General features: G+C 63.0%; 1 protein-coding gene across 2 annotated transcripts; it reads left to right on the top strand.

The window, feature by feature from the left end:
* The first annotated feature begins 9 nt into the window (after positions 1-9).
* MED16 (mediator complex subunit 16) lies at positions 10-24,066 on the top strand. 2 transcript variants are annotated; one of them, XM_054673890.2, is made up of 16 exons: positions 10-170; positions 2,050-2,236; positions 2,951-3,058; positions 3,400-3,569; positions 7,011-7,442; positions 8,206-8,311; positions 11,554-11,709; positions 13,235-13,446; positions 14,932-15,138; positions 16,592-16,802; positions 18,469-18,602; positions 19,854-20,046; positions 20,840-21,056; positions 23,083-23,166; positions 23,530-23,613; positions 23,778-24,066. In XM_054673890.2, exons 2-16 carry the CDS (start codon positions 2,068-2,070, stop codon positions 23,926-23,928), a joined length of 2,634 nt encoding a protein of 877 aa, XP_054529865.1. In that variant the 5' UTR covers positions 10-170; positions 2,050-2,067; the 3' UTR covers positions 23,929-24,066. The 2 variants fall into 2 exon arrangements, with proteins under 2 accessions (XP_054529865.1, XP_054529867.1); XM_054673892.2 differs by lacking the exon at positions 19,854-20,046.
* Positions 24,067-26,379: the final 2,313 nt, after the last annotated feature.

Genomic DNA, 26,379 nt, shown 5'->3' with positions numbered 1-26,379 from the left:
CCGGAGGCGGGGCAGAGCCTGAGCCGCACCGCCCTCCCAGAAGTCTTTGGGAGGCGGCCCCACGTCTCAGGCGACTGGTTGTTACCGAGGAAGATGGTGGCGCCGGACCCGAGGCGCTAGGGAAGATCGCACCGCGGACGCCCGCTGGGCTTGGCGCACGGGCCGACCAGGTGAGTGCGGGGCTGCGGGGGCCCGGCGAGGGCGGACGGACCCCTGACCGTGTCCACGGATCCGAGGGAACGCGGCGCAGCCGTGGCGGGGCCTGCGGGGTCGGAGGCGTGGCCGGGAGCAAAGGCTGCTGGGTAGGCGGCCTGGGGCGCGGGGCGCGGGGCTCGGGGCTCAGGGCTTAGGGTTTGCGGCGGAAACTTGGGGGGGGCCTGAGGCCCGCGGGACTGGGTTCGGGGCGGGGCCTAAGGCGAGTTTGGGGCGGGGCTGAAGGCGCTTGGTGGGACTTGGGGGCGGGGCCTGGAGTGGGTTTGGGGTCGCCGGGGTGGAGCCTGGGGACTGGGAGGCTGTAGAGGCAGGGCCCGGAGACTGCGGGGTTATCGGTGCGGGGCCTGGAGAGGGAATAGGGTCTCTAGGGTGGAGACTGGGGACTGCGGAGCTATAGGGGTCTGGAGAGGGTAAGGGGTCCCTGGGATGGACCCTGGAGGTTGGGGGTTATAGGGGCGGGGCCTGGAGAGGCTATGGGGTCCCTGGGATGAAGCCTCGTATTTGGGGGCAATAGGGGAAGGGCCTGGAGAGTACATGGGGTTCCCGGGGTGGAGTCTGGGGATTGGGGAGTTTTAGGGGTTGGGCCTGGAGAGCTAAGGGCGTTGGAGGCTGGACCTGGAGAGTACATGGGACCCCCTACGGTGAAGCCTAAGAATTTAGGGTGAGGCCGTGGGCTCAAGGGGTGAAATGAAGTGTGGGAAGCAAAGGGGGTCAGGGGTGGGGCTGAAAGACTTTTAGAGGCTTGTGGCGGAGCCTTGGGGGTCTGGGGCAGGCCCTGAAGAAGTAGGGAGCCGGGGTTAGGGTTTGAGGAAAACCTGGTTGCGGGTGATTCCAGGCTCGCTGGGCTTTTGCCTTTGCGAAGCGAAACAGCCCGTCTGGATGCCAGGCGCTTAGAAAGCCTCGAGGAGGTGCCCCCTCTGTTCCCTGTGACACTCAGCCCCCGCCTCGGCCACAGGTGTTTCCCGTCACACTCAGCCCCGCCTCGGCCACAGGTGTTCCCCGTGACACTCAGCCCCCGCCTCAGCCACAGGTGTTCCCCCATCACACTCAGCCCCCGCCTCGGCCACAGGTGTTCCCTGTCACTCAGCACCCCCCCCGCCGCCTCGGCCACAGGTGTTCCCCGTCACACTCAGCCCCCGCCTCGGCCACAGGTGTTCCCCGTCACACTCAGCCCCCGCCTCGGCCACAGGTGTTCCCGGTCACACTCAGCCCCCGCCTCGGCCACAGGTGTTCCCCGTCACACTCAGCCCCCGCCTCGGCCACAGGTGTTCCCCGTCACACTCAGCCCCCGCCTCGGCCACAGGTGTTCCCTGTCACACTCAGCCCCCGCCTCGGCCACAGGTGTTCCCCGTCACACTCAGCCCCCGCCTCAGCCACAGGTGTTCCCTGTCACTCAGCCCTGCCATGGCCACAGGGAGCCGCCCCACCGCTTGCCTGTCTGCGGGCTCTTCCTTCAGGAGAGAGCCAGTGTCCACTTGCTGCCCCCATCATCACTCACCTGGGCCAGCGCAGACCCTCCGCTGCGTCTCCCGGCTGTGCCCTTGGCCCCCATGGTCTGTTCCCTAGACAGCCAGAGGGGTCCTGGTGAAACCCAAATAGGTCCCAGCCCTCCTGGGCTCCCACCTTGCTGAGAGTAGAAACCCACAGGCCCAGGACTGGCCCTGACCTCTCCATGTTCCCCCTCGGCCCCAGCCCCAGGCTCTGTCTGGCCTCCGGGCCTTTGCATCGGCTGTTCCCTCTACCATGGGCCTCCATTGTTTTCCCACTTCTGGCCTGGCACTCCACATGCCCTGGGTGCTCAGCCAACATAGACGTCCCACCACACCTCTCCCGCAGGAGCTGGTGACTGCCCTCATGTGTGATTTGCGGCGGCCAGCGGCAGGTGGGATGATGGACTTGGCCTACGTCTGTGAGTGGGAGAAATGGTCCAAGAGCACCCACTGCCCATCGGTGCCCCTGGCCTGCGCCTGGTCCTGCCGAAATCTCATCGCCTTCACCATGGACCTGCGCAGCGATGACCAGGGTGCGTCCCCCTCCCACTTCTTCCCCTCCCGGCCGCATGGTGTCCCGCCCTGTTCCCCAGGTGCCCGGCCCACTGCCTTGCAGGGACTCGGTCTCTCAGGCCACCTCTCACTCACCCCGGCCCTCCTCTGTAACTTGTGTGAGAGCCTCAGCCTCCTGGGGGTACAGAGGGTGGATTCAGTGCCCCCCAAACCTGGTGCCGGGAGACATGAGATCGCCCCGTGTGCGGGATCGAATCGGGCTGGAGCGGTGGTTGACGGAGGCTTGTTGGAGACACGTGCCCCAGTTTTCCAGACGGTGTGTGTCACTGGTTTTTGAAAGGTGCGTGGTGGCTGTGCCCGTTTTCTCTCCATTGTTTGAGTAATAGGTACTCATAATACGTGGTCATTAGAGAAAACTAGAAAACCACAGAAAATTGGAATCAAATCGGGGTGCAAAACCACCTATTATCTGCTGTGGAGAGGCTCCCACTGTTCACATTTTGGAGTCATTTTCTTCTAATCTGGTTTTAAAGACACAGTTGTGGTGCCTCATAGGCCTGCTCTGTTCCTGCGGGGGGACAGCCTGTTCCCTGAGCTGTCGATTCGGCTGACAGCAGCTCTGTGACCTTCCTGGGGTAGGACACACACCAGCTTACCTGGAGCCTGCCTGGGGTCATCGTCATCGTCTCCAGGCTGTGGCCCCAGGCCGTGCTGACCATGCCCCGTCCCCACAGACCTGACCCGCATGATCCACATCCTGGACACGGAGCACCCCTGGGACCTGCACTCGATCCCCTCAGAGCACCGCGAGGCCATCACCTGCCTGGAGTGGGACCAGTCAGGTGAGGCGCTGGTCCCACGTGGCCAGGGGTGACGACCGGGATCCCGGAGCAGGGGGCCCTGTGTTTCTCCGGTCAGTCTGGAGTCCGGCGCTGGGTCTAGAGCCCCTGGTCTGCAGCTTTGCACCTGCTGCTCTTTCCATAGTGGCCTGAATCGTTCTTGTTCAGGGCGTCTCAGGGTGTCTCAGGGTGTCTCTGGAGTGCGCCTTGTGCCACCTGCTGCTGTGCCCTACCTGGGCCGAGACCTCTCCACCGGGCTGGCTTTCCCCAGGCGCTGTGCCGTCCTGCAGCGCAGTGCTCTGCCCATCCCTGGAAGGTTCGCAATGATGGCTTCTTGTCCTCAGGCTCCCGGCTCCTGTCAGCAGACGCCGACGGGCAGATCAAGTGCTGGAGCATGGCGGACCACCTGGCTAATAGCTGGGAGAGCTCAGTGGGCAGCCTAGTGGAGGGGGACCCCATTGTGGCCCTGTCCTGGCTGCACAATGGTGTGAAACTGGCACTGCACGTGGAGAAGGTGAGTGTTCTGCCCAAGTGAGCGGGTGAGGCAGATGAGATGTCACCCTACCCAGCCACCCGCCAGCCCCTCTCCTCCTCTCCATCACCAGCATCCCCTGGTTTCTTGGACCTTGCACTTGGCCCCCACCTGCAGTCCGGCTGTCATTAGCACCTGCGTGTTCAGTGGGCCCTCATTTAACTGAGGGTGGCTGTTCACTTGGCTTCCACCTGCAGTCCGGCTGTCATTGGCACCTGTGTGTTCAGTAGCTCCTCATTTAACTGAGGGTGGCCGTTCTTAGTGAGTTATCTCTTTCACTGGAGGCTACTGTCTTTAGCTAGCAGCTTGTATAACTGGTGGCTGCTGTCTTCTGAATGCAGCCCACTCTCTGATTTAGTAACATCCCAGAGCCCTTCTCTATGCTCCCTGTGATTCAGCCCCACAGTTAAGAGTAGAGGTGGCCAGGGTTAGGGGGGACAGTTAAGAGTAGACGTGGCCAGGGTTGGGGGGGGACAGTTAAGAGTAGAGGTGGCCAGGGTTGGGGGGGACAGTTAAGAGTAGAGGTGGCCAGGGCTGGGGGGGACAGTTAAGAGTAGAGGTGGCCAGGGTTGGGGGGGACAGTTAAGAGTAGGCGTGGCCAGGGTTGGGGGGGGCACCTGGGTTCAGGCTCATGACGCCTCACCTCTTTGTGTCAGTTTCCTCACTGACGGCAGGGTCTCGGGGATGTTCCTGGCAAAGGCCCCACAGCCACCCCAGCTTCGTGCCTCTGCTTGTGCTGGGGCTCTCGCAGGAACTTAGGAGGCCTTCCTGGAGGGATGCAGTGGACAAGATCTTTTCTCTTGTCCTTTCGTGAGTCCCTCCCCAGGGACTGCCATTGTCAGCGCATGGCCGCAGTGCACGCAGCACCGGCTTTGCAGTTGCACGCAGCACCGGCTTCGTGCCACGGGGGCCCTCCTAGGTGTACTCCCCACCCTGCGGTCCCCGTTTGTCTGTGTTTCCTGTTTTTGGTAACAGTTTTGTCGGGATGGAGTTCATAGACCTTAGAACTCACCCATTGAGAGTGCGCAGCCCACACGGTCCAGAGGTTTCCTATACACTCGCCATGTTGTGCGGCCACCACCATAGCTAACCTCAGACCTTTATCTTTTTTTTGGAGACAGAGTCTCACTGTATCCCCCAGGCTGGAGTGCAGTGGTGCGATCTTGGCTCACAGCAACCTCTGCCTCCTGGGTTCAAGCGATTCTCCTGCCTCAGCTTCCTGAGTAGCTGGGATTACAGGCACCCACCACCACGCCTGGCTAATTTTTGTAATTTTTTAGTAGAGACGGGGTTTCACCACGTTGGCCAGGCTGGTCTGGAACTTCTCACCTCAGGTGATCCATCTGCCTCAGTTTCCCAAAGTGCTGGGATTAGAGGTGTGAGCCAACGAGCCCGGCCAGACCTTTATCTTTTTTGTTTGTTTTTTGAGACAGGGTCTTGCTCTGTTGCCCAGGCTGGAGTGTAGTGGCGCGATCTCACTTGCAGCCTCTCCCTCCCGGGCTCAAGCGATTCTCCTGCCTCAGCCTCCTGAATAGCTAGGATTACAGGCACCCGCCACCACGCCCGGCTGCTTTTTTGTATTTTTAGTAGGGACCGGGTTTCTCCATGTTGGTCAGGGTGGTCTCGAACTCCTAACCTCAGGTGATCTGCCTGTCTTGGCCTCCCAAAGTGCTGGGATGACAGGTGTGAGTCACTGAGCCCAGCTTCAGTCCATTCTCATCACCCGAAAAGGAAAGCCGGTCCCCATCCTGCGTCACCCTGATCCATCCCCCACCCCAGCCCCCGAGACCCAGTTGTCTCTGTGGATCTGCCTGTCCTGGACATTCATAGAAACAGGATCACACACTGCGTAGCCTTCTGTGTCTGGTGTCTCTTACTGAGCGTGATGTCCTCAAGGTGCATCCCCGCTGTGGCCTGAGTCAGAGCCTCGCTTTTTAAAATAACCAAATACATTTTTTTTTGAGACAGAGTCTTGTTCTGTCAACCGGGCTGGAGTGCAGTGGTGCGATCTCGGCTCACTGAAACTTCCACCTCCCAGGTTCAAGTGATTCTCCTGCCTCAGCCTCCCGAGTAGCTGGAATTACAGGCACGCACCACCGCGCCCGGCTAATTTTTGTATTTTTAGTAGAGACGGGGTTTCACTATCTTGGCCAGGATGGTGTCGAACTCCTGACCTTGTGATCCGCCCGCCTCGGCCTCCCAAAGTGCTGAGATTACAGGCGTGAGCCACCACGCCCGGCCAAATTTTTGTTTAATTACATTAATAAAAGGCACATGTGCTCCTTTAACATAGTCTCAGACATGCCAGCCTGCGACCCACACAGACGTGTGGTGTGGACACCAGATGAGTCGTCGCCATGGCAACCCCTCACCACCAGGCCTGGCTTGCTTCCTGGACTTCTGGACCTGCTTCTTGCTATAAGAAGTGGTTTTTTTTAACTTGTAACTTAGAATGGAGCCGTACGATACGTATGATACACTTCTCTTCCTCGCATTTTTTCACAACATAGAGACATTTTTTCTTGTTTTTGTTTTTTTTTTGTTTTTGAGACAAAGTTTTGCTCTTGTTGCCCAGGCCAGAGTGCAATGGTGTGATCTCGGCTCACTGCAATCGCCACCTCATGGATTCCAGCAATTCTCCTGCCTCAGCCTCCTGAGTAGCTGGGATTATAGGCACCCGCCACCATGCCCGGCTAATTTTTTTGTATTTTTTATTAGCAACAGGCTTTTACTATGTTGGCCAGGCTGGTCTTGAACTGCTGACCTCAGGGGATCCACCTGCCTCAGACCCCCAAAGTGCTGGGATTGTAGGCGTGAGCCACCGTGCGCAGCCAAGACACCATCTTCTAAAAGACTCATGTTGAAAGGAGGGTGGATGTTTCCGTATGTCAATAATGACTTGACAAATTTGATTTGAAATCAAATAGTGCCCGCAGCAGCCTCTGGTGCTTACACAGCACTTCCTGAGTGCTATAGCTCAGGTCTGCACGGTGCGGCCCAGGGTCCGACGGCCCCCGCCTGGGTTTGTGAGTGGGGCTCATTGGCACCAGCTGCCTGTGTGCCTCACGGCAGAGCCAGAGCCAACTCGTTGCAACAGGGACCACCTGGCTCCCAGAACCGAGCATGCTGGTGTCTGTCCCTTTACAGAAAGAGGAGGTGACTCCCATTGCGCACACATTCACCCATTTAATCTCCCCACTGTCCTCCAAAGCAAAGGTGCCGTTCCTTCCACCTTACAGATGAGGAGACGGAGGGTCAGAGGGGATCACATCCCACACGGCTCAGGTGGCCGAGTCAGGATCTGAACGCAGGTGCACACACTCCCGGCTTCTGCGTGGTTCTTCTGTGTGCGTGTTTCTGGGGGTCACGGGGCAGTCCCCGTGAGCCTGAGCGGCCCCTCCTCCCTCCCTCTCTTCTCCACAGTCGGGCGCCTCCAGCTTCGGGGAGAAGTTCTCCCGAGTCAAGTTCTCACCGTCGCTCACGCTGTTCGGCGGCAAGCCCATGGAGGGCTGGATCGCGGTGACGGTCAGCGGCCTGGTCACCGTGTCCCTGCTGAAGCCCAGCGGGCAGGTGCTGACGTCCACCGAGAGCCTGTGCCGGCTGCGCGGCCGCGTGGCCCTGGCCGACATCGCCTTCACCGGCGGCGGCAACATCGTGGTGGCCACGGCGGACGGCAGCAGCGCGTCGCCCGTGCAGTTCTACAAGGTGTGCGTGAGCGTGGTGAGCGAGAAGTGCCGTATCGACACGGAGATCCTGCCCTCCCTGTTCATGCGCTGCACCACCGACCTCAACCGCAAGGACAAGTTCCCCGCCATCACCCACCTCAAGTTCCTGGCCCGGGACATGTCGGAGCAGGTGAACGGGCGCAGGCCATCACGTGGGCTGGCAGGCTTGGAATGAAGCGCTGCTTCTCGGGGTCCTGGGGGTGGAGACCCGCGCGGGCCTCCACGGGCTAAACCATGGTGTGGGCAGGGCCAGTCCCTCCCGGGGGCTCCAGGGGAGAACCCATTTTCTGCCTTTCCCAGCATCTGGAGGCGCCCAATCCTTCGGTTCGGGGCGCCTTCCTCCCGCTTTGTGGCCACAGCACAGCCTCTTCCTGTGTCTCTGAATCTTAACCTCCCACATCCTCTCCTGAGGACCCTGTGAGGACACTGGGGCCCCCGGACCCCCCCCCAAACGTGCTCTGCTGTCTCAGTGTCCCGAACCGAATCCCACCCGCAGGTCCCTTCTGTGTGAGAGGCCCAGCCACTGGTCCCAGGGCTGAGGATGGGATGTTCTGGGGGCCACTGTTGAGCCAACCACACCAGGTCGCCTGGATTCCCGTTGTAATGAGGAATCAGTAACGCCCCAAACTCCTCGAAGCCCCTGACTTGGTTCCCTCTGTCCCTTTGCTGTCCCTCTGGGAGGGCACCATCTGGGGACATTTGCGTTCCTGTGAGTGGATATTGGGCTTTGGGGACAGGCAGGCCTGGGCTGGAATCCAGGAGGGCCCGAGGGGCAGGCGTGGCCGAGGAGACAGGCCCAGCAGTGTGCGGCCCCAGGGTCCCGCAGCTCAGGCTCCGGTGGCGTGGCCACCACAGCAGTGCCGGGTCTGCCCTCACCCCCACCTCCCCCGCAGGTGCTTTTGTGCGCGTCCAGCCAGACCAGCAGCATCGTGGAGTGCTGGTCCCTGCGCAAGGAGGGACTCCCCGTGAACAACATCTTCCAGCAGATCTCCCCCGTGGGTGAGTCTCCCGCCGGCTGCGGAGGCCCTGGGCCTGCCCTCGGGGGCAGCTGGTTTTTATTTGGAGGCAGGTCTTGCTGTGTCACCCAGGGTGGTCCTGAACCCCGGCCCTAAGCGATCCTCTCGCCTCGACCTCCAATAGTGCTAGGATCTCGGGTGTGACCCGCGCCTGCCAGCATTCTGAGTGTGTTAGGCGTATAGACTCTTCCATCCTTCCACGCCTGCTGCGGCGGCTGCCACCATTCTGTGCCAGGCCGAGGCTGAGAGGTGTCATTGCTCAGCCAGCGGGGACACTGTGAGGGGCTGCAGGCGTGTGGGCGGCTGTGGAGTGGGGGTCTGTGGGTGGGGCCATCGGGCAGCAGGGGACAGGCCAGACCGGGCAGGGGCGGTGCACGGAATCCTCCGGAACCTGGTTCAGGGAGCGGAAGCCAAGGCTCAGCAGGTCAGCTGAGGCTGCTGAGAACACGCCCCCCACCCCACCCCACCCCACCCACCTCCCCCCACCTCCCCAGCAGCCTCTTCTGGGGCCCCCATTCCCATCTCTATCTGCCCGATGGGCCCCCCGCACCCACGGAGCCAAGCCCGTCACCCCGACCTCCGGCACAAAATCCTGGGGCTGGAGCGAAGCAGGGACGCCCGCCTGCCATGACCGGGGACCAGAACAGCCGCTTGGTTTTCAGAGCCTCGGAGGCTGCGGGCCTGGTTTCTAGGCTGGCCTCCGCTCTGGAGAACGGAGATGTTTTCCCGGCAGATGAGAGCACAGGCATTTGCCGATTAGCGCTAATGGACCCTGGAGTGGCCAGACGTGGGGGCACGTGGGGCAGGTGGGGCAGGCGCTCCTCAGAAGCCACTAATGAGCACGTGTCAAGAGGCCCCGATGGCTCCCGGGGCCTGCAGGTGGTTATGTCAGCTGCCCATTGTGGCCGCAGAGGCAGTAAAGGTGAAGAGGGCCCTGCCATTCCTTCCCCCAGGGCTTCTAGTGAGTCACCAGGCAGGTGAAGAGGGCCGCTGCCATTCCTTCTCCCAGGGCTCGTTCCTTCCCCCGGTCCCCAGGGCCTTGTTGGGCCTCATTCCTTCCCCCGGGCCTCGTGGTGAGTCACCAGGCAGTTAGGGCTGCGCTGGCTCCTGCAGCAGCACCTGGCGCCGCCCCGCGTGGCTGCACAGACCCGCACCTTCACTGCCCGGTGCCCCCGCCGGGCACGTCTGTGTCTACATCTGCCCACAGCCAAGCCACTGGGCAGTCCTGGGCTCCGACACTCCTCCTCGTCTCCTGCAGCCGTCCTCACCTGCTGGCCCAGCTGTTACCCGCCCCTGAGAGCCACGTCTCACACACATGCCACAGCCTTTCTCGGGTCTCACATCCCCGGCAGCTGGGGGTCACTGGGACAGTCCCCGCCTCACCCATCTCTCCCCCTACCACCCCACGTGCCCACCATGCCAGGCTTCGGTCCCCGCCATGCCCAGCTCTTCACCCACCGCCCCACGTGCCCACCATGCCAGGCTTCGGTCCCCGCCATGCCCAGCTCTTCACCCACCGCCCCACGTTCCCACCATGCCAGGCTTCGGTCCCCGCCATGCCCAGCTCTTCACCCACCGCCCCACGTGCCCACCATGCCAGGCTTCGGTCCCCGCCATGCCCAGCTCTTCACCCACCGCCCCACGTGCCCACCATGCCGGGCTTCGGTCCCCGCCATGCCCAGCTCTTCACCCACCGCCCCACGTGCCCACCATGCCGGGCTTCGGTCCCTACCATGCCCAGCTCTTCACCCACCGCCCCACGTGCCCACTTAGCAGCTTAGCTTCTCCCTGCCTCGAGTCCCCCCTCATTTAGGAATGCTGACCACAGCCGTCAGTTGGATGGAGGAGGGGATGTAAATTGGGCTGTGAGGGCACCCTGGCCACTAGCTGGGGGTGTGGTCGTCATGGCAGCTGCCTCACCCGGCGCTGGGGCGTTGAGTTTCCTGTCTTTCCTATGAGAGGCTCAATTCCATGAGGGCCAGCCACCCCTGACCACTGTGTGCCCTCCGGGCGTCTCAGCCACTCTCTGGGCCTGTTTCTCCCCAGGGAATGCTGCTCACAGGACCCCTATACAGGTTTGCAGGAGGTCAAGGCTCTGTGACCATGATGGCCCGTCCGGGGCAGAGACCTCATGATGTGGGTGGCACAGAGCAGCTGCGTGGTAGTCAGCTTCAGCCGAGTAACAAGCCAGCCCCAAACTGCGCAGCTCGGGCCAGCAGCCCTGCACTGTTTCTGTTTCTGTGGCTGCCTCAGCTGCGTTCTCCTGGTTCCCACGTGTCTGCGGTTAGCAGCCGAGGTGGCGTAGCCTGTCCACTGGCCGCACATGCTCCAGCAGGCCGGCTCCAGTTGCCCTCCCTGTCCCACATGCAGCCACAGCAGGATCCCCCACACGTGCTCTCTGGGCCACTGTTTTTGTTTGTTTTTTGTTTTTGAGCTAGGCTCTTGCTGTGTTGCCCAGGCTGGAGTGCAGTGGCGTGATCTTGGCTCACTGCAGCCTCATCTTCCTGGGCTCGAGCAGTCCTACCTCAGCCTCCTGAGTAGCTGGGACTACAGGCGTGCGCAGGCGTGCATCACCACACACAGCTAATGTTTACTGTGTTTTTTTGGTAGAGAATGGGGTCTTGCTGTGTTGTCCAGGCTGGTCTTGAACTCCTGGACTCAAGCCATCCTCTGGCGTTGGCTTCCCAAAGTCCTGGGGTGGCAGATGTGAGCCGCTGTGCCCGGCCATGTCACATTTGCTAAGGCTTGGCCCGAGATTCCCAGAAGTCTCTGCCCTGTTGGGAGGAGCTGTGTCTTCATGCAGGGGCTGTCAGGCAGCGGATCTGTGGGTGCGACCATCCCGCATGGCTTTATTGGAATTGTAGATGAGGAGGGATGGGAATCCCGGCTGAGCTGGCTAAGGCCGAGCGAGTGTTAGGGTTTGCATGGCTGCAGGTCTGAGGTGGCGCCATCTCCCCACTGTCTGCCCCATCAGTGGGGTGAGATGGCGCCGGCCCACAGGTTTCCATGAAATCCCAGGGCCCACCTTGGGTCACATGCCCATCCTGGAACCAATGAGTGGCTGAGGCACGAAGCGCTCGGATTGGCCGGGCATGGGAGCAGGGCAGCATGAGACCTGGGAAGGGCCCTGGGGAGGTTGCATACCAGGCCGTGCTGGACTCCTGCGGCTGTCTCAGCCTGTCTTTACTCCATTGCCTTCCTGTTTTCCTGCCCCTGATTTTTCAGTTGGCGACAAACAGCCCACGATTCTCAAATGGCGGATCCTGTCGGCCACCAACGATCTGGACCGTGTGTCGGCCGTGGCGCTGCCCAAGCTGCCCATCTCGCTCACCAACACCGACCTCAAGGTGGCCAGCGACACACAGTTCTACCCTGGCCTCGGTACGGTGGAGCCAGCAGCAGCCACGTAGGGCCTCAGTTCACACCAGGGGAGGTGGGCCCTGAGCACAGGCCACGGGGTCGTGGGAGCTCACACCAGGGGAGGAGGGCCCTGAGCACAGGCCACGGGGTCGTGGGAGCTCACACCAGGGGAGGAGGGCCCTGAGCACAGGCCATGGGGTCGTGGGAACTCACACCAGAGGACGTGGGCTCTGAGCACAGGCCATGGGGCTGTAGGAGCTCAGCCTCCTGGGTTCTGATGGGTTCCCAATTAGGAGGCGGATCTCATCTTTCGGGATCTGTGAGGCTGGCAGACAGATCCAGTGTTCTTTAACATGTAAAGAATCATTGCAAATCAACAAGGGAGCCTGGGGAACTTGGTGGAATTCCTTCCTGGGTAGGCGGCATCTGTCCTCTCTGTGCTGCAGCAGCCATAATGTGGTCCTGAGCTCAAACCGTGGCATCCGTGCCCCTGAGTGAGTCTGCACACTCTTCAGTGCTTACCCTGTTTGCTCAGCTGTAAAATGTGGACAAGTCGGCCCTAGCTCAGGCCCTTCCTTCCCCCAGCTCCCGTTCTTCCCTGGTTCCCTGGAAAGAGCGTTTATCAAAACCCGCTCGGGGCTCAGGGCTGTTCCTCAGAGCCTGCAGAGAGGCTGAGGGGATGCAGTTCCCTGCTCCAAAACCCTTGCTTTATGCTCCATTTTCCAGGCTCTATTTTTTTTTTTTTTTTTTTTTGAGATGGAGTCTCGTTCTGTTGCCCAGGCTGGAGTGCAGTGGTGTGATCTCGGCTCACTGCAACCTCCGCCTCCTGGGTTCAAGAGATTCTCCTTCCTGCCTCAGCCTCCCGAGTAGCTGGGACTACAGGCACGTGCTGCCACGCCTGGCTAATTTTTTGTATTTTAGTAGAGACGGGGTTTCACCGTTGTTGCCCAGGCTGGTCTCGAACCCCTGAGCTCAGGCAATCTGCCCGCCTCAGCCTCCCAAAGTGCTTGGATTACAGGCGTGAGCCACCGCGCCCGGCTTTCTAGCCTCTCTACTGCAGGGACTCCTTTCATATCCTCTTTTCCATGAGCTTTGGGCTCAGGACCCCACCTCCCCCTGGCCCTCGTACAATGGCAGAACCCAGTGTGAGTAACAGCCCCAGCCCACCACCCTAAGATGCCTCTCTTTGGGACGCCAGGAGCCCCAACCCTTGGTCCCCAACCTGTAGCGCCCCCCTCCCCTGCGCTCCTTGAGGGGCGTGTCAGCCAGGACATGGGCCCGGCAGGGAGGGGCTGGGAGCAGTGTGGCCAAGGCTGCTGGCTCCTGCTCCCCTGGTTCTCAAGGACTTTGTAACTAAAGAAAGAGCGGCTGGGGGCACGGGCACTGGATGCCGGTTGGCGGGGCCGACCCCCTGGATGGGCAGCCCCGGCTCTCCACACCCTGCAGAGCAGGAGGCCCCTCCCCCGGCGGGCGTGTCCTGGGCCTTGCTCTTGTCTAAGCAGTGCCTGTGCCCTGCCCGTGTCTGAGCAGTGCCTGTGCCCCGCAGGGCTGGCCTTGGCCTTCCACGACGGCAGCGTCCACATCGTGCACCGGCTCTCACTGCAGACCATGGCCGTCTTCTACAGCTCCGCGGCCCCGAGGCCTGTGGATGAGCCGGCCATGAAGCGCCCCCGCACCGCGGGCCCCGCCGTCCACTTAAAGGCTATGCAGCTGTCGTGGACGTCACTGGCCCTGGTGGGCATTGACAACCAGGGGAAGGTGAGCTGCTGGGGCACATGGGGCTGGTGGGCATTGACAACCAGGGGAAGGTGAGCTGCTGGGGCACGTGGGGCTGGGGCTGGTGGGCATTGACAACCAGGGGCAGGCGAGCTGCTGGGGCACGTGGGGCTGGGGCTGGTGGGCATTGACAACCAGGGGCAGGCGAGCTGCTGGGGCACGTGGGGCTGGGGCTGGTGGGCATTGACAACCAGGGGAAGGTGAGCTGCTGGGGCACGTGGGGCTGGTGGGCATTGACAACCAGGGGAAGGTGAGCTGCTGGGGCACGTGGGGCCGGGGCTGGTGGGCATTGACAACCAGGGGAAGGTGAGCTGTTGGGGCACGTGGGGCCGGGGCTGGTGGGCATTGACAACCAGGGGAAGGTGAGCTGCTGGGGCACGTGGGGCTGGCCCTGGTGGGCATTGACAACCAGGGGAAGGTGAGCTGTTGGGGCACGTGGGGCTGGGGCTGGTGGGCATTGACAACCAGGGGAAGGTGAGCTGCTGGGGCACGTGGGGCTGGGGCTGGTGGGCATTGACAACCAGGGGAAGGTGAGCTGCTGGGGCACGTGCGGCTGGGGCTGGTGGGCATTGACAACCAGGGGAAGGTGAGCTGCTGGGGCATGTGGGGCTGGCCCTGGTGGGCATTGACAACTAGGGAAAGGTGAGCTGCTGGGGCACGTGGGGCTGGTGGGCATTGACAACCAGGGAAAGGTGAGCTGCTGGGGCACGTGGGGCTGGTGGGCATTGACAACCAGGGGAAGGTGAGCTGCTGGGGCACGTGCGGCTGGGGCTGGTGGGCATTGACAACCAGGGGAAGGTGAGCTGCTGGGGCACGTGCGGCTGGGGCTGGTGGGCATTGACAACCAGCGGAAGGCGAGCTGCTGGGGCACGTGGGGCTGGGGCTGGGGCTGGGGGGGTGCCAGAGGGAGGCGCCCCCTGGGGAAGGGACCACAGGTGCAAGCCCCTCGCCCGCCCCCCTCGCCCGCCCCCCTCGCCCGCCCCCCTCGCCCGCCCCCCTCGCCCGCCCCCCTCGCCCGCCCCCCTCGCCCGCCCTGCCTTGTCTGTGTGATGGGTTCGTCTTGTTGAGCGAGCTCAGTGGGGTGGCTCACAGCACATATTAGGAGCTTCGTAACTAGGAGCTGTTTGTTGAGAGGACTGCCTTTCACAGGGTAGACTCCTCAGGTAAAGGAGACGAGTGTAAGCCTGGCTCGGCATCCAGTGCAGTCGGGGCTCAGGGAGGTTTCCTTCCCTGTTCCTAGAGGCATTGTGCATGACCCTGACAGAAAGGTACAGACACATGCACACACACAGGCCCACACACAGGGGCGTGCGCACACACAGGCCCACACACGGGGGCGTGCACACACATAGCCCCACACACGTGCCTCAGCCCCACACACGTGCCTCAGCCCCAGGGCCCCATTCCTCTCCCGGCTGAGGGCGCAGCCCCATCTCACCCGGCTCTCCTGGGCTCTGTCTCTGGCAGCTGAGCGTGCTCCGCCTCTCACCCTCCATGGGCCACCCGCTGGAGGTGGGGCTGGCGCTGCGGCACCTGCTCTTCCTGCTGGAGTACTGCATGGTGACCGGCTACGACTGGTGGGACATCCTGCTGCACGTGCAGCCCAGCATGGTACAGAGCCTGGTGGAGAAGCTGCATGAGGAGTACACGCGCCAGACTGCTGCCCTGCAGCAGGTGGGGCCCCGTGGCAGGTGGGGCCCCGTGGCAGGTGGGGTCCCGTGGCAGGTGGGGTCCCGTGCCAGGTGGGGCTGTCCCTGTGGTAGGCAGGGGCCCTGTGGTCAGTAAAGAGCCAGCAGCAGGGAGGGGGTTCCCTTGGAGGGTGGAGGAGGTCTCTGCAGCAGTTGTAGAGGTCCCCATGGCAGATGTGGGGGTTGTGGCAGCTGGAGGGGTTTCCCTGCGGCAGGTTGGGGGCTCTATGGCAGGCGGAGGGCAAGAGGGGCAGGTAGCCTGCGGCAGGTGAGGCTGCATGTGGGGTGTGCTCCCAGAGGCCTGTCCAGGAAAGCTGCACCTCAGAGAAGCACTTTCCTTCCTTACCTGGGAAGTTTCCTCTGTAACACGTTAAGCTCCGATCCCCCCTGGACGGCCCCCCTCTCCAGTGTTCCCAGTCTGGAGGTATCTTTCTAAGCCATCCTCTCAGAATGTGATGGGTACCAGGATGCACACCCGGTGGCCCTGTGGTGTGAGGCCTCAGCAAACATGGTCAGAAGATGAACACACAGAGACCCGCCCGTCGGAAGGAGAGGAGGGAGCGGATACGGAGGCCCACGTGCCAGAAGGGTCCCTTGCAGTGGTGTGGTCATGCGCCTGCAATCCCAGAGTGTCCGCGAAGGACCTCAGATCTAACGAGCTCAGCCGGCAGCTGCACGTGGGACCAGTCCTCTAAGCTTCAGTTGTTTTCCTCTGTGCCGTCAGGAACCAACACGAAGATAAAATGGGAAAAAAATCCCATTCACGGCACAGCCTGCCGAGAAACGCCTGAGACCCAGGCGGGGGCTGCGAGGCTAAACCCCAGCGTGGCTGGGATCCGTAGCCAGTGACAGCGCTAGTGATGGCGAGACCTCGCCCTCTCCCTCTTTGGGCCGTCGCTGTGTGCCAAGCGTTTCATTTTTGTTTTTAGTTGTTTCTATTTTTTGTAGAGATGGGGTGTCCTACGTTGCACAGGCTCTCCAACTCCCAGCCTCCAGGAATCCTCCAGCCTCAGCCTCCCAAAATGCTTCAGCTCATTCATTCATTCTCGCCAGACCAGGGTCTCTCCCCGTAGGCATCACAGACATCGGGGGCTGGAGCAGCCTCTGGGATGGGGGTGTCCTGTTGAGCAGCCTCCCCAGCCTCCACCCGTTACTTGGCAGGGGCACCCCCAGCGGTGACAACTAAAAATGTCTCCAGACATCACCAGGGGTCCCCACCAGAGGCAGAGCCGCTCCCAGCTGAGAACCCAGCACCTGGTCCTGTGCGCCTGGTCTTCCGCACCTGTTTTGCCATGAGGTTGCTGAGGTGCAGAGGCGAAGCTGCTTGCCCAGCTGACCGAGCGCCTGGTGTCAGAGTCGAACTGCTCTTCTCCTCAGCTGGGGCCTTGGCGGGCGCCTCTGCTCCGGCCCCTTGGGGTGACCTGGCTTCCTGCCCTCAGGTCCTCTCCACCCGGATCCTGGCCATGAAGGCCTCGCTCTGCAAGCTGTCGCCCTGCACGGTGACCCGCGTGTGCGACTACCACACCAAGCTCTTCCTCATCGCCATCAGCTCCACCCTGAAGTCGCTGCTGCGCCCCCACTTTCTCAACACGCCTGACAAGAGCCCCGGCGACCGACTGACCGAGATTTGCACCAAGATCACCGACGTCGGTGGGTCCCGTTCCACGCCCGGGGCCTCGAGGTTTCTTTCATCTATTTATTTTATTTTTATTTATTTATTTTTACTCTTTTGAGATAGGGTCTTACTCTGTCGTCCAGGCTGGAGTGTAGTGGTGCAATCTCAGCTCACTGCAGCCTCCGCCTCTCTGGTTCAAGTGATTCTCCTGCCTCAGCCTCCCAAGTAGCTGGGATTACAGGCACGTGCTACCACGCCCGGCTGATTTTTTGTATTTTTAGTAGAGACGGGGTTTCACCATGTTGGCCAGGCTGGTCTCGAACTCCTGACCTCAAATGATCCGCCCACCTTGGCCTCCTAAAGTGCTGGGATATAGCCTAAAGGCTGGGATTACACCACACCCAGGCTTTTAGAGACGGTCTCACTGTGTCATCCAGGTTGCAGCACGGTGACGCAGTCCCAGCTCAGCGCAGCCTCTGCCTTCTGGGCTCAAGCAATCTCGCCTCAGCCTCTGGAGTAGCTGGGATTACAGACATGCGCCACCACACCCGGTTTTTAATTTTTTGTAGCGACAGGGTCTTACTGTGTTGCCCAGGCTGGTCTTGACCTCCTGAGCTCAAGCGATCCTTCCACCTCTCTCTACTCCTGGGGGCTGAGACGCTCCCAGGCCGACACCCGGCACCCGGGTCCTGTGCGGGCAGGTCTGCTCCTTCTTCCGTGTTGCCGTAAGGGGACTGAGGCAGAAAGGCTAAGCAGCTTGCCCAGGCTCACCCAGCACGTGGTGTCCCACTCGCCTCGGCCTCCCAAAGCGCTGGGATTACAGGCGTGAGCCACTGTGCCTGGCAGGCTGTTTCTTTTAAAAATTAGGGTTGCTGGGCGCAGCGACTCATGCGTGTAATCCCAGCACTTTGGGAGGCCGAGGCGGGTGGATCACGAGGTCAGGAGATCGAGACCATCCTGGCTAACACGGTGAAACCCCGTCTCTACTAAAAATACAAAAATCAGCCAGGCGTGGTGGCGGGCGCCTGTAGTCCCAGCTACTCGGGAGGCTGAGGCAGGAGAATGGCGTGAACCCAGGAGGCGGAGCTTGCAGTGAACTGAGATCACCCCACTGCACTCCAGCCTGGGCGACAGAGTGAGACTCTGTCTCAAAAAAAAAAATTTAGGGTTATCGTTTGTCTGGAGTACCCGGTTGACTGTGGACACGTGGCACTCCTGGTAGCTGGGAGCCGTGTGCACAGTCATGGTTAGTTCTGTGGGACCACCCTAGTCACCATCTGAGAGGCATCTGTTGGGTGTGTAACCGCTGTCAGCTGCCAGGCGGGGGTGGCTGCAGCTGCACACTGTGGACACGCCCCTGTGTTCACAGAGTTCACCTCGGAGCAGGGGGCAGATGTACACCAGTGGGCCGGGCCTGAGCACTGGTGGCCCTGGCATGGGGACCTGCCCGCACCAAGGCCTGCAGGCCGAGAGAAGCTGGTTGGTGCTGAGCACAGCGGCCCCCGGGGGGGGGGCAGGCAGTGGGCTCCCAGTTCCTCTCTGTCCGGCAACGCCATCGCCCCCTTCTCGTTCCTGGTGTGGGTCCCCTTGTGTCCTGGCACTGGGTGGGCACTCGGTGCAGGTCGAAGGACCGAGGGGTGCAGTTAGGTCACCCTGTGTGTACAAGAGGCCAGAGCTGACCCGACCCACGTCTCCTTGCAGACATTGACAAGGTCATGATCAACCTCAAGACGGAGGAATTTGTGCTGGACATGAACACACTGCAGGCGCTGCAGCAGCTCTTGCAGTGGGTGGGCGACTTCGTGCTGTACCTGCTGGCCAGCCTACCCAACCAGGTGCGCCATGCTCTCCCCTAAGGCCCCGCCCCCCACCCGGGCCCCGCCCCCTACCTGGGCCCCCATCTCATCAGGACCCTGCTTCCCTGCCCCTGCCCCTCAAAACCACCTCAGCCCCGCCCCTACTTGGAGTCCCGCCCCTACTTGGAGTCCCGCCCCTGCTTGGAGTCCCGCCCCTGCTTGGAGTCCCACCCCTGCTTGGAGTCCCACCCCTGCTTGGAGTCCCACCCCTGCTTGGAGTCCCACCCCTGCTTGGAGTCCCACTTCCCGAGTCTGTCTCTTCTTAAACCCCCACTTCCTAGCCCACTCCTCCCGAAGCCCTCCCCCACCTCGGAGCCCTGCCCCACCTCGGAGCCCTCCCCTCCCTCGGAGCCCCTCCCTCGGAGCCCTCCCCTCCCTCGGAGCCCCTCCCTCGGAGCCCTCCCCTCCCTCGGAGCCCTCCTCTCCATGAAGCCTCTGCTGTAAGAAGCCTTTCCTTGGCCACACCCTTCCTGCCCATTCTCAAAGCCCTGCCTCCCAGGCCCTGCTCCTTCTCAGCCCCACCCCTACACGAAGGCCGGTTCGCCTTGCTCCTGCTGCTGCCCCCACCCCTTACCCTCCCCAGCTCCCTGCGCCTGGGGTGGGCGGCCTTGAAATCAAGTCTCCATCCACACCTCCACCTTCAGTTCTGCGGCTTGTGCGCCCCTGACCAGGGCTCCAACCTCGCCTCCACCCCCCGCCGGTACACTCTGTCCTGCCCCAGCTGTGATTTCTTCCGCCCCACCCACCCGGCTTCATCCTGCCCTGGGGCCCGCCCTTCTCCACCGCGCCCATCAGGGACGGTTTGAAGTTCCTCTCTTCTTTTTGTGGGGCTTTAGGCTGCCAGGGGCCACCCCCGGGGCCTCCCTTCCCTGATCCTCTCAGCTCCCAGTACAGTCACCAGGGGCCCGGGCCCGCAGCTGTAGTAGGGGGCGGCTGCTCCTCCACGTGCAGGTGGGGATACTGGCCTCAGCCAGAGCCTCCTGTTAGTCTTGTGGACTCTCAGGGATGGGACGACTCTCCAAATGGGGCTGTCCTGGGCCCTGCAGGGCTCTGAGCAGCGTCCCCGGCATCCACCCACTCGGTGCCAGGAGCACCCCAGTCCTGACCACCACAAATGTCCCAGACCCTGCCCATTGCCCCCCGGTCGGTGTTCCACCGACCCCAAGAGACCTCATCCCATCGCCATCTGCCCCCCGCCACCCCAGCCACACCCATGCCTCTTTCGGGCAGGGTTCCCTGCTGAGGCCGGGCCACAGCTTCCTGCGGGACGGCACCTCGCTGGGCATGCTTCGGGAATTGATGGTGGTCATCCGCATCTGGGGCCTTCTGAAGCCCAGCTGCCTGCCCGTGTACACGGCCACCTCGGATACCCAGGACAGCATGTCCCTGCTCTTCCGCCTGCTCACCAAGCTCTGGATCTGCTGTGAGGCCCCCCCGCCCGCTGCTCCCCGCTCCCCCCCCGCCGCTCCCCGCTCCCCCCCGCCGCTCCCCGCTCCCCCCCGCCGCTCCCCGCTCCCCCCCGCCGCTCCCCGCTCCCCCCCGCCGCTCCCCGCTCCCCCCCGCCGCTCCCCGCTCCCCCCCGCCGCTCCCCGCTCCCCCCCGCCGCTCCCCCCTCCCCCCCGCCGCTCCCCCCTCCCCCCCGCCGCTCCCCCCTCCCCCCGCTCCCCCCTCCCCCCGCTCCCCCCTCTCCCCGCTCCCCCCTCTCCCCGCTCCCCCCTCTCCCCGCTCCCCCCTCTCCCCGCTCCCCCCTCTCCCCGCTCCCCCTCTCCCTACCAAAACACAAGCCCTGCCTGAGCCCCCCGCCAGAACATAAGCCCCTGCAGGTGGCAGTGGTTCTGCCTTGATCTCTGCCATTTCCCCAGTTCCTAGCACAGGTCCATGCTGTGTGTGGGTGCTTTTGGGACGGCAGCCACTCCCAGGCACCTGTTTGCTGTCTCTCCTTGTCGGGTTGTGTGTATGTGAGGAGGGTGGGCTGTGTCATTCTTACATCCCAGTGTCTGGAAAAGGCACAGTGCTTCCCACATACTTTTTAAGTGAATGAGGGAGTCTCATGACAGGCCAGAGACGGGGAGAGAACCCCGGGGTCACCCAGCCAGGCAGGCAGAGCTGGGGCCCTGACCTGGTGCTCCTGAGCTGGAGGGGCTCCCAGCATGTCCCGGGTGGCCGGGCGGTGCCCCAGTCAGGGGTGCTGAGACCTCTACCACCTCTCTCCACAGGTCGCGATGAGGGCCCAGCAAGCGAGCCGGACGAGGCGCTGGTGGATGAATGCTGCCTGCTGCCCAGCCAGCTGCTTATCCCCAGCCTGGACTGGCTGCCCGCCAGCGACGGCCTGGTCAGCCGCCTGCAGCCCAAGCAGCCCCTTCGTCTGCAGTTCGGCCGGGCGCCCACGCTGCCTGGTAGTGCTGCCACCCTGCAGCTCGACGGCCTCGCCAGGTGCGTGTGTCCCTGCATTGGCCCCCAAACACAGGACTCCTTCCTCCGTGTCCTGCCCCGGGACCCCCGAATCCACACGGCTCCCTCCCTCCATGTCCTGCCCCGGGACCCCCCGAATCCACATGGTTCCCTCCGAATCCACACGGCTCCCTCCCTCCATGTCCTGCCCCGGGACCCCCCGAATCCACACGGCTCCCTCCCTCCATGTCCTGCCCCAGGACCCCCCCGAATCCACACGGCTTCCTCCCTCCATGTTCTGCAGTCATGGCCATGACTGCTGCTTCCTTCCAGGTGCTCCTAACTCCATCCCCTAGTGGTGTCCTCTGCTGTGTCATGAGCCACCCCCTACACGGGCACCCAGCCCTTCCATTCACCCTCTCCCTTTTTTTTTTTTTTTTTTTTTTTTTCTCTCCCCGACAGGGTCTCACTCTGTTGCCCAGGCTGGAGTGCAGTAGTGCCGTCTTGGCTCACTGCAACGTCTGCCTCTCGGGTTCAAATGATTCTCCTACCTCAGCCTTCCCAGTAGCTGGGATTACAGGCATGAGCCACCACACCTAGGTATTTTTTGTATTTTTGGTATAGAGGCGGTTTTGCAATGTTGGCTAGGCTGGTCTTGAACTCCTGACCTCAGGTGATCACCTGCCTCACCCTCCCAAAGTGCTGGGATTACAGGTGTGAGCCACCGCCCCGGCTTTGCCTTGGTGTTTCCTGATTGTGTGCTGGCCTCGCTGTACAGGGCGCCCTGCCTTAGCCTCTGCCCTTAGTCTCTGGCCCCCCTGGATGTCAGGCCTTGCCGTAGATCCCTCTGTGGATGGAGAGAGACGCCTTAGCGTATGGCCCAGCGCCCTGCTGAGCAGACACCTCATCAGGAGGATCTCCCGGGGGCAAGAGGTCACCTTGCAGGGCCCGGGGCTGGCCTTTCTCCGGAACGTGCGGGGTTTGGGCAACCCAAGTGTGCTGAGCTGACCCTGGCCGCCCAGCAGCCCTGTGAGGTGGGACCTTGTCACCCCATTTCACGGTGAGGAAACCCAGCCTGGAAAGGGTGGGACCTTGTCACCCCACTCGTCTGGGGTCACGCGGTCAGGAAGTGGCCGAGTCAGGATTTGAACCCAGGCCCGTCAGACCCCCAGCCTGTTTCAGACACACGTTTGAGAAGGAGCACATGCAAACCCTCTGAGCCACTGATTGCTCAGGGCTGGAATTTTAGAAAACACAGATGAGCAAAAGGAAGAAAATGAAGTGAACCTCCAGCAGCCCTGCTCCGGGGAAGGCCCCGACTTGGCTCCAGGACCTCCGGGGAAGGCACCTCCGGCTTGGCTCCGGGACCTCTGGGAAGGCGCCCTGGCTCGGCTCTAGGGCCTCCAGCATTTTCTTCCTCGTGCTCACCGTGGGCGGGGCCTCCTAATGAGTCACACACGAGGGTTTGGGTTTCAGGAAAAGACTTGATGGAAAGAGAGGACGGTTACGTCAGAGGCTCGTAAACTGGGAAAATTTCAAATATTTAATGAGAGCAGAATAAGCCGGCCCACCCCCACCCAGACCCAGGTCCCCCACCCGCCACCGAGGGCAGCTTTTGCCACCAGAATCTTGTCGTTCAGAGGTCCCGGCGCCTCCAGGCCGGGTGTCTGGGCAGAGGTGGTGTGGAAGTCCCCATGTACCTGCTTCTGTCCAGCCTCAAATGGGAGCGTCACAAGCACCTTCCCTGTACCTCAGGCTCCCCGGGCACGTGGCGGACCGACCCTCGTCCTTGTGTGGGCCCCGTCCCCTTTACTGGGTCTCTGAGCCTCAAGCTCCCCAGGCACCTGGGAGACCAACCCTCCTCCGTGTGGGGGGTCCCGCCCCCTTTACTGGGCCTGTCTCAGGTGGTGCCGCACCTCCCACTTCACTGTTGACAGACATCTGGGCCCACCTGGCAGATGGTGTGAGGCCGGCCATCCCCTCCACCCCCGCCTGTGGACAGATGCCCCTGCCGGAACCTGGCCTCATGGTGCCCAGGCCTCCCTCATGTTCTCCCGTCTCCCGCCAGGGCCCCAGGCCAGCCCAAGATCGACCACCTGCGGAGGCTGCACCTTGGCGCTTGCCCCACGGAGGAATGCAAGGCCTGCACCAGGTGAGGGGCCCCCGGAACCCCTGACTCCCAGAGCTGTGCCGCTGGGGATGGCTCAGCCGATTCTAGCCCCCACCCAGCGCTCCAGACGGTCAAGGGTGGTGGAGGGAGCACGTCCCAGAGGGAGTGTTGGAGCCAGGATCCCAGGATGTGGAGCAGTTAACTTGGTGTGGCGGGGCTAGTTCAGGGAGCAGCATTGCTGGTGGGAGGAGAAGCATGGGCAGAGGCCCTGTGGCAGGTGGGGACGTGGGGAGCAGGCGTGAGGGACGGCGGGCAGAGGGAGACCTGCCTGGAAGCAAAAGTGGGGCAGGCGTGAGGGAGGCCCGCCCGGAAGTGGGAGCCCACTCAGTGCCTGCCTCCCCGCAGGTGCGGCTGTGTCACCATGCTCAAGTCGCCCAACAGGACCACGGCGGTGAAGCAGTGGGAGCAGCGCTGGATCAAGAACTGCCTGTGCGGTGGGCTCTGGTGGCGGGTGCCCCTCAGCTACCCCTGAGCCCAGCTGCCCCTCAGCTACTCCTCAGCTACCCCTCAGCCGCCCCTGAGCCCGGCTGCTGCAAGAGCCACGGCTCGCCCTGGACTCTCCTTGGCGCGGTTAACCTCAGCCCACCCTGCAGGGCTGTTGAAGGCCGTGGGCCGGATGCCTGCATGACCAGCAGAGCTTCTGAGGAAGCCCCTGCCTTTGTCCAGCTGGGCCCGCGGTCCACACACCACCCTCCCAGGACCCCCAGATCCCTGGACCATCTGCATCCAGAGGACCATCTGTGACGGCCGGGGGTCCAGGCGGACCTTGTGGTGACCCGGCTCGGGCGTCTCCTCGGTTTCCTTGCCTCACCCGCAGAGAGCGCTGAACCTGGACAAGCAGCGGCTGAGAAGGACAGGTCCAATAAACACCCTCTGCGCCCAGGCCCGCGTCCCTGCCGTCGGTGCCCCCGACCCCACCCACGACCTTGATTTGGTGCTGGGAGCCTGTGTCCTCTTGGCCTGTCTTTAAATCCTTCAGCATTTATGGGGCACCTAGTGGATGCCGAGTCCGGGGGTATCCAAAGTGAGCAGTGGGGACAGGACACAGCAGGCTGGTGGATGGGATGGGGCGGCCATTGTCAGGGTGGCTTCTGTCCAGGCATCTGCCTCTCAGTGTGTGGTCTGCCTGTCTCTATACTGTCTCTGCGTGCTCTCCTTGTCTCTGTGTGTCTCTGGTATCTCTGCACTTCTCTGTGTATGGTCTCTGTGTCTCTGCATGCTGTTTCTGTGTCTCTGCCTGACTCTGTCCCTGTTATGTTTCTCCAGCTGCTCTCTGCTGGAGGTTGCTTAGCCCCTGGGCCAAGTTTCTGCCGTTTCTGTTGCTGTCCCCAGGGGTCCCGCCTTCCGTCTCCAGCAAACGCTTCTTCCAATTAGGCTGTGTCCCCGTGGCGGGAGGCCTTCCCAGCACAGTGGTGCCCCTGCTGTGTGCCGATGGACTCCTCCTTTCTGCAGCTCCGGGGAGGGCAGCGAGGGTGGGGGGAGTGCCCAGTGCCGGCTCGCGAGGCGGGAGCTCAGGCACCCCGTCACCTGGCCGAGGCACCCCCACTTTAAGGCCCCCATCCTTGGCCGCAGACTCCAAGCTCTGCTGGGACACCGAGCCCCGTCTCACCGCCCCCCTGGCCACCCTCTGAGGGACAGACCCTAGGGCAGCCCCTGGCCCCACTCCTGCGACCTCCTCTCGAGCTCAGGAGTGTGTGGGCCTCCATCTCCCCCAGTCACTCAGCATGTGTGGGGCGCCTTGTGGATGCCAGGGGTGTCCAAAGCAAGTGACGGACAGAACACAGTGGGCCCTGGCGGGTGGTTGGGGCCCCAGCCGCCACGGGGGTGGCTTTTCTCCGGGTGTCTGCGGCGTTTCCATGTGGCTCTGCAGAGACCAGAGTGCAGGAGCGCTGGCGAGGGGTGTGGGCCCGCGGCGGGTGGACAGAGAGGAGATGGGAGCACTGGTGAGGCGTGCGGGCCCGCGGCGGGCGGACGGGGAGGAGACAGGAACGCTGGCGAGGGGTGTGGGCCCGCGGCGGGTGGACGGGGAGGAGACGGGAGCGCTGGCGAGGGGTGCGGGCCCGCGGCGGGTGCACGGAGAGGAGACGGGAGTGCTGGTGAGGCGTGCGGGCCCGCGGCGGGTGGAGGGGGAGGAGACGGGAGTGCTGGTGAGGCGTGCGGGCCCGCGGCGGGTGGACGGGGAGGACATGGGAGCGCTGGCGAGGGGTGTGGGCCCGCGGCGGGTGGACAGAGAGGAGATGGGAGCACTGGTGAGGCGTGCGGGCCCGCGGCGGGCGGACGGGGAGGAGACAGGAACGCTGGCGAGGGGTGTGGGCCCGCGGCGGGTGCACGGAGAGGAGACGGGAGCGCTGGCGAGGGGTGCGGGCCCGCGGCGGGTGGACGGAGAGGAGACGGGAGCGCTGGCGAGGGGTGCGGGCCCGCGGCGGGTGGACGGAGAGGAGACGGGAGCGCTGGCGAGGGGTGCGGGCCCGCGGCGGGTGGACGGAGAGGAGACGGGAGCGCTGGCGAGGGGTGCGGGCCCGCGGCGGGTGCACGGAGAGGAGACGGGAGCGCTGGTGAGGGGTGCGGGCCCGCGGCGGGTGGACGGGGAGGACATGGGAGCGCTGGCGAGGGGTGTGGGCCCGCGGCGGGTGGACGGGGAGGAGACGGGAGCGCTGGCGAGGGGTGCGGGCCCACGGCGGGTGGACGGGGAGGAGATGGGAGCGCTGGTGAGGGTGCCCATGCATTGTGGGATGCAGGCTCGTGGGCAGCTTCAGGGGCCGGGAGATCAGAGTCACCCAGCGCCCGACTCATAAGTGAAAATGCCTCTAGGTGACCTGGCTGAGGTCTGGACGCGTGGAGTGGGGACAGGCCGCCCCCTGGTCCCATCGGTTCTTATCGGTTCCTGATCACTTGAGCTGGGGTGGGCTTTGCGTCACTAGGTTGGGGGGGTCTGTCTCTCAGACCACTGTCACTAGCTGGCTGTCATGAGCTCCTGCCTCACGCAGGTACAGTGGGGTGGGCGAGGCAGGCAGGGCATTGGGGGTGCTGAGAGGAGGCCTGTGGCCCTGAAGCTCTGCTGTCCCCGCCCCCGGCTTCCCAAGGTCCTCGTCGCCTCGTGGTTCCCCCAGGGGTCCTCAAAATCTCCCTAAGAGCCAGGGACGATGGGGTCCCGAGATACAGATGAAGAAACAGAGGCCATATATATGGCAGCGC

Source organism: Pan troglodytes, chromosome 20 (genome assembly GCF_028858775.2).
Source record: "Pan troglodytes isolate AG18354 chromosome 20, NHGRI_mPanTro3-v2.0_pri, whole genome shotgun sequence".
NCBI classification, from domain to species: Eukaryota; Metazoa; Chordata; class Mammalia; order Primates; family Hominidae; genus Pan; species Pan troglodytes.
The sequence above is the reverse complement of the archived record's forward strand: the minus strand, read 5'-3'. Positions and strand labels throughout refer to the sequence as shown.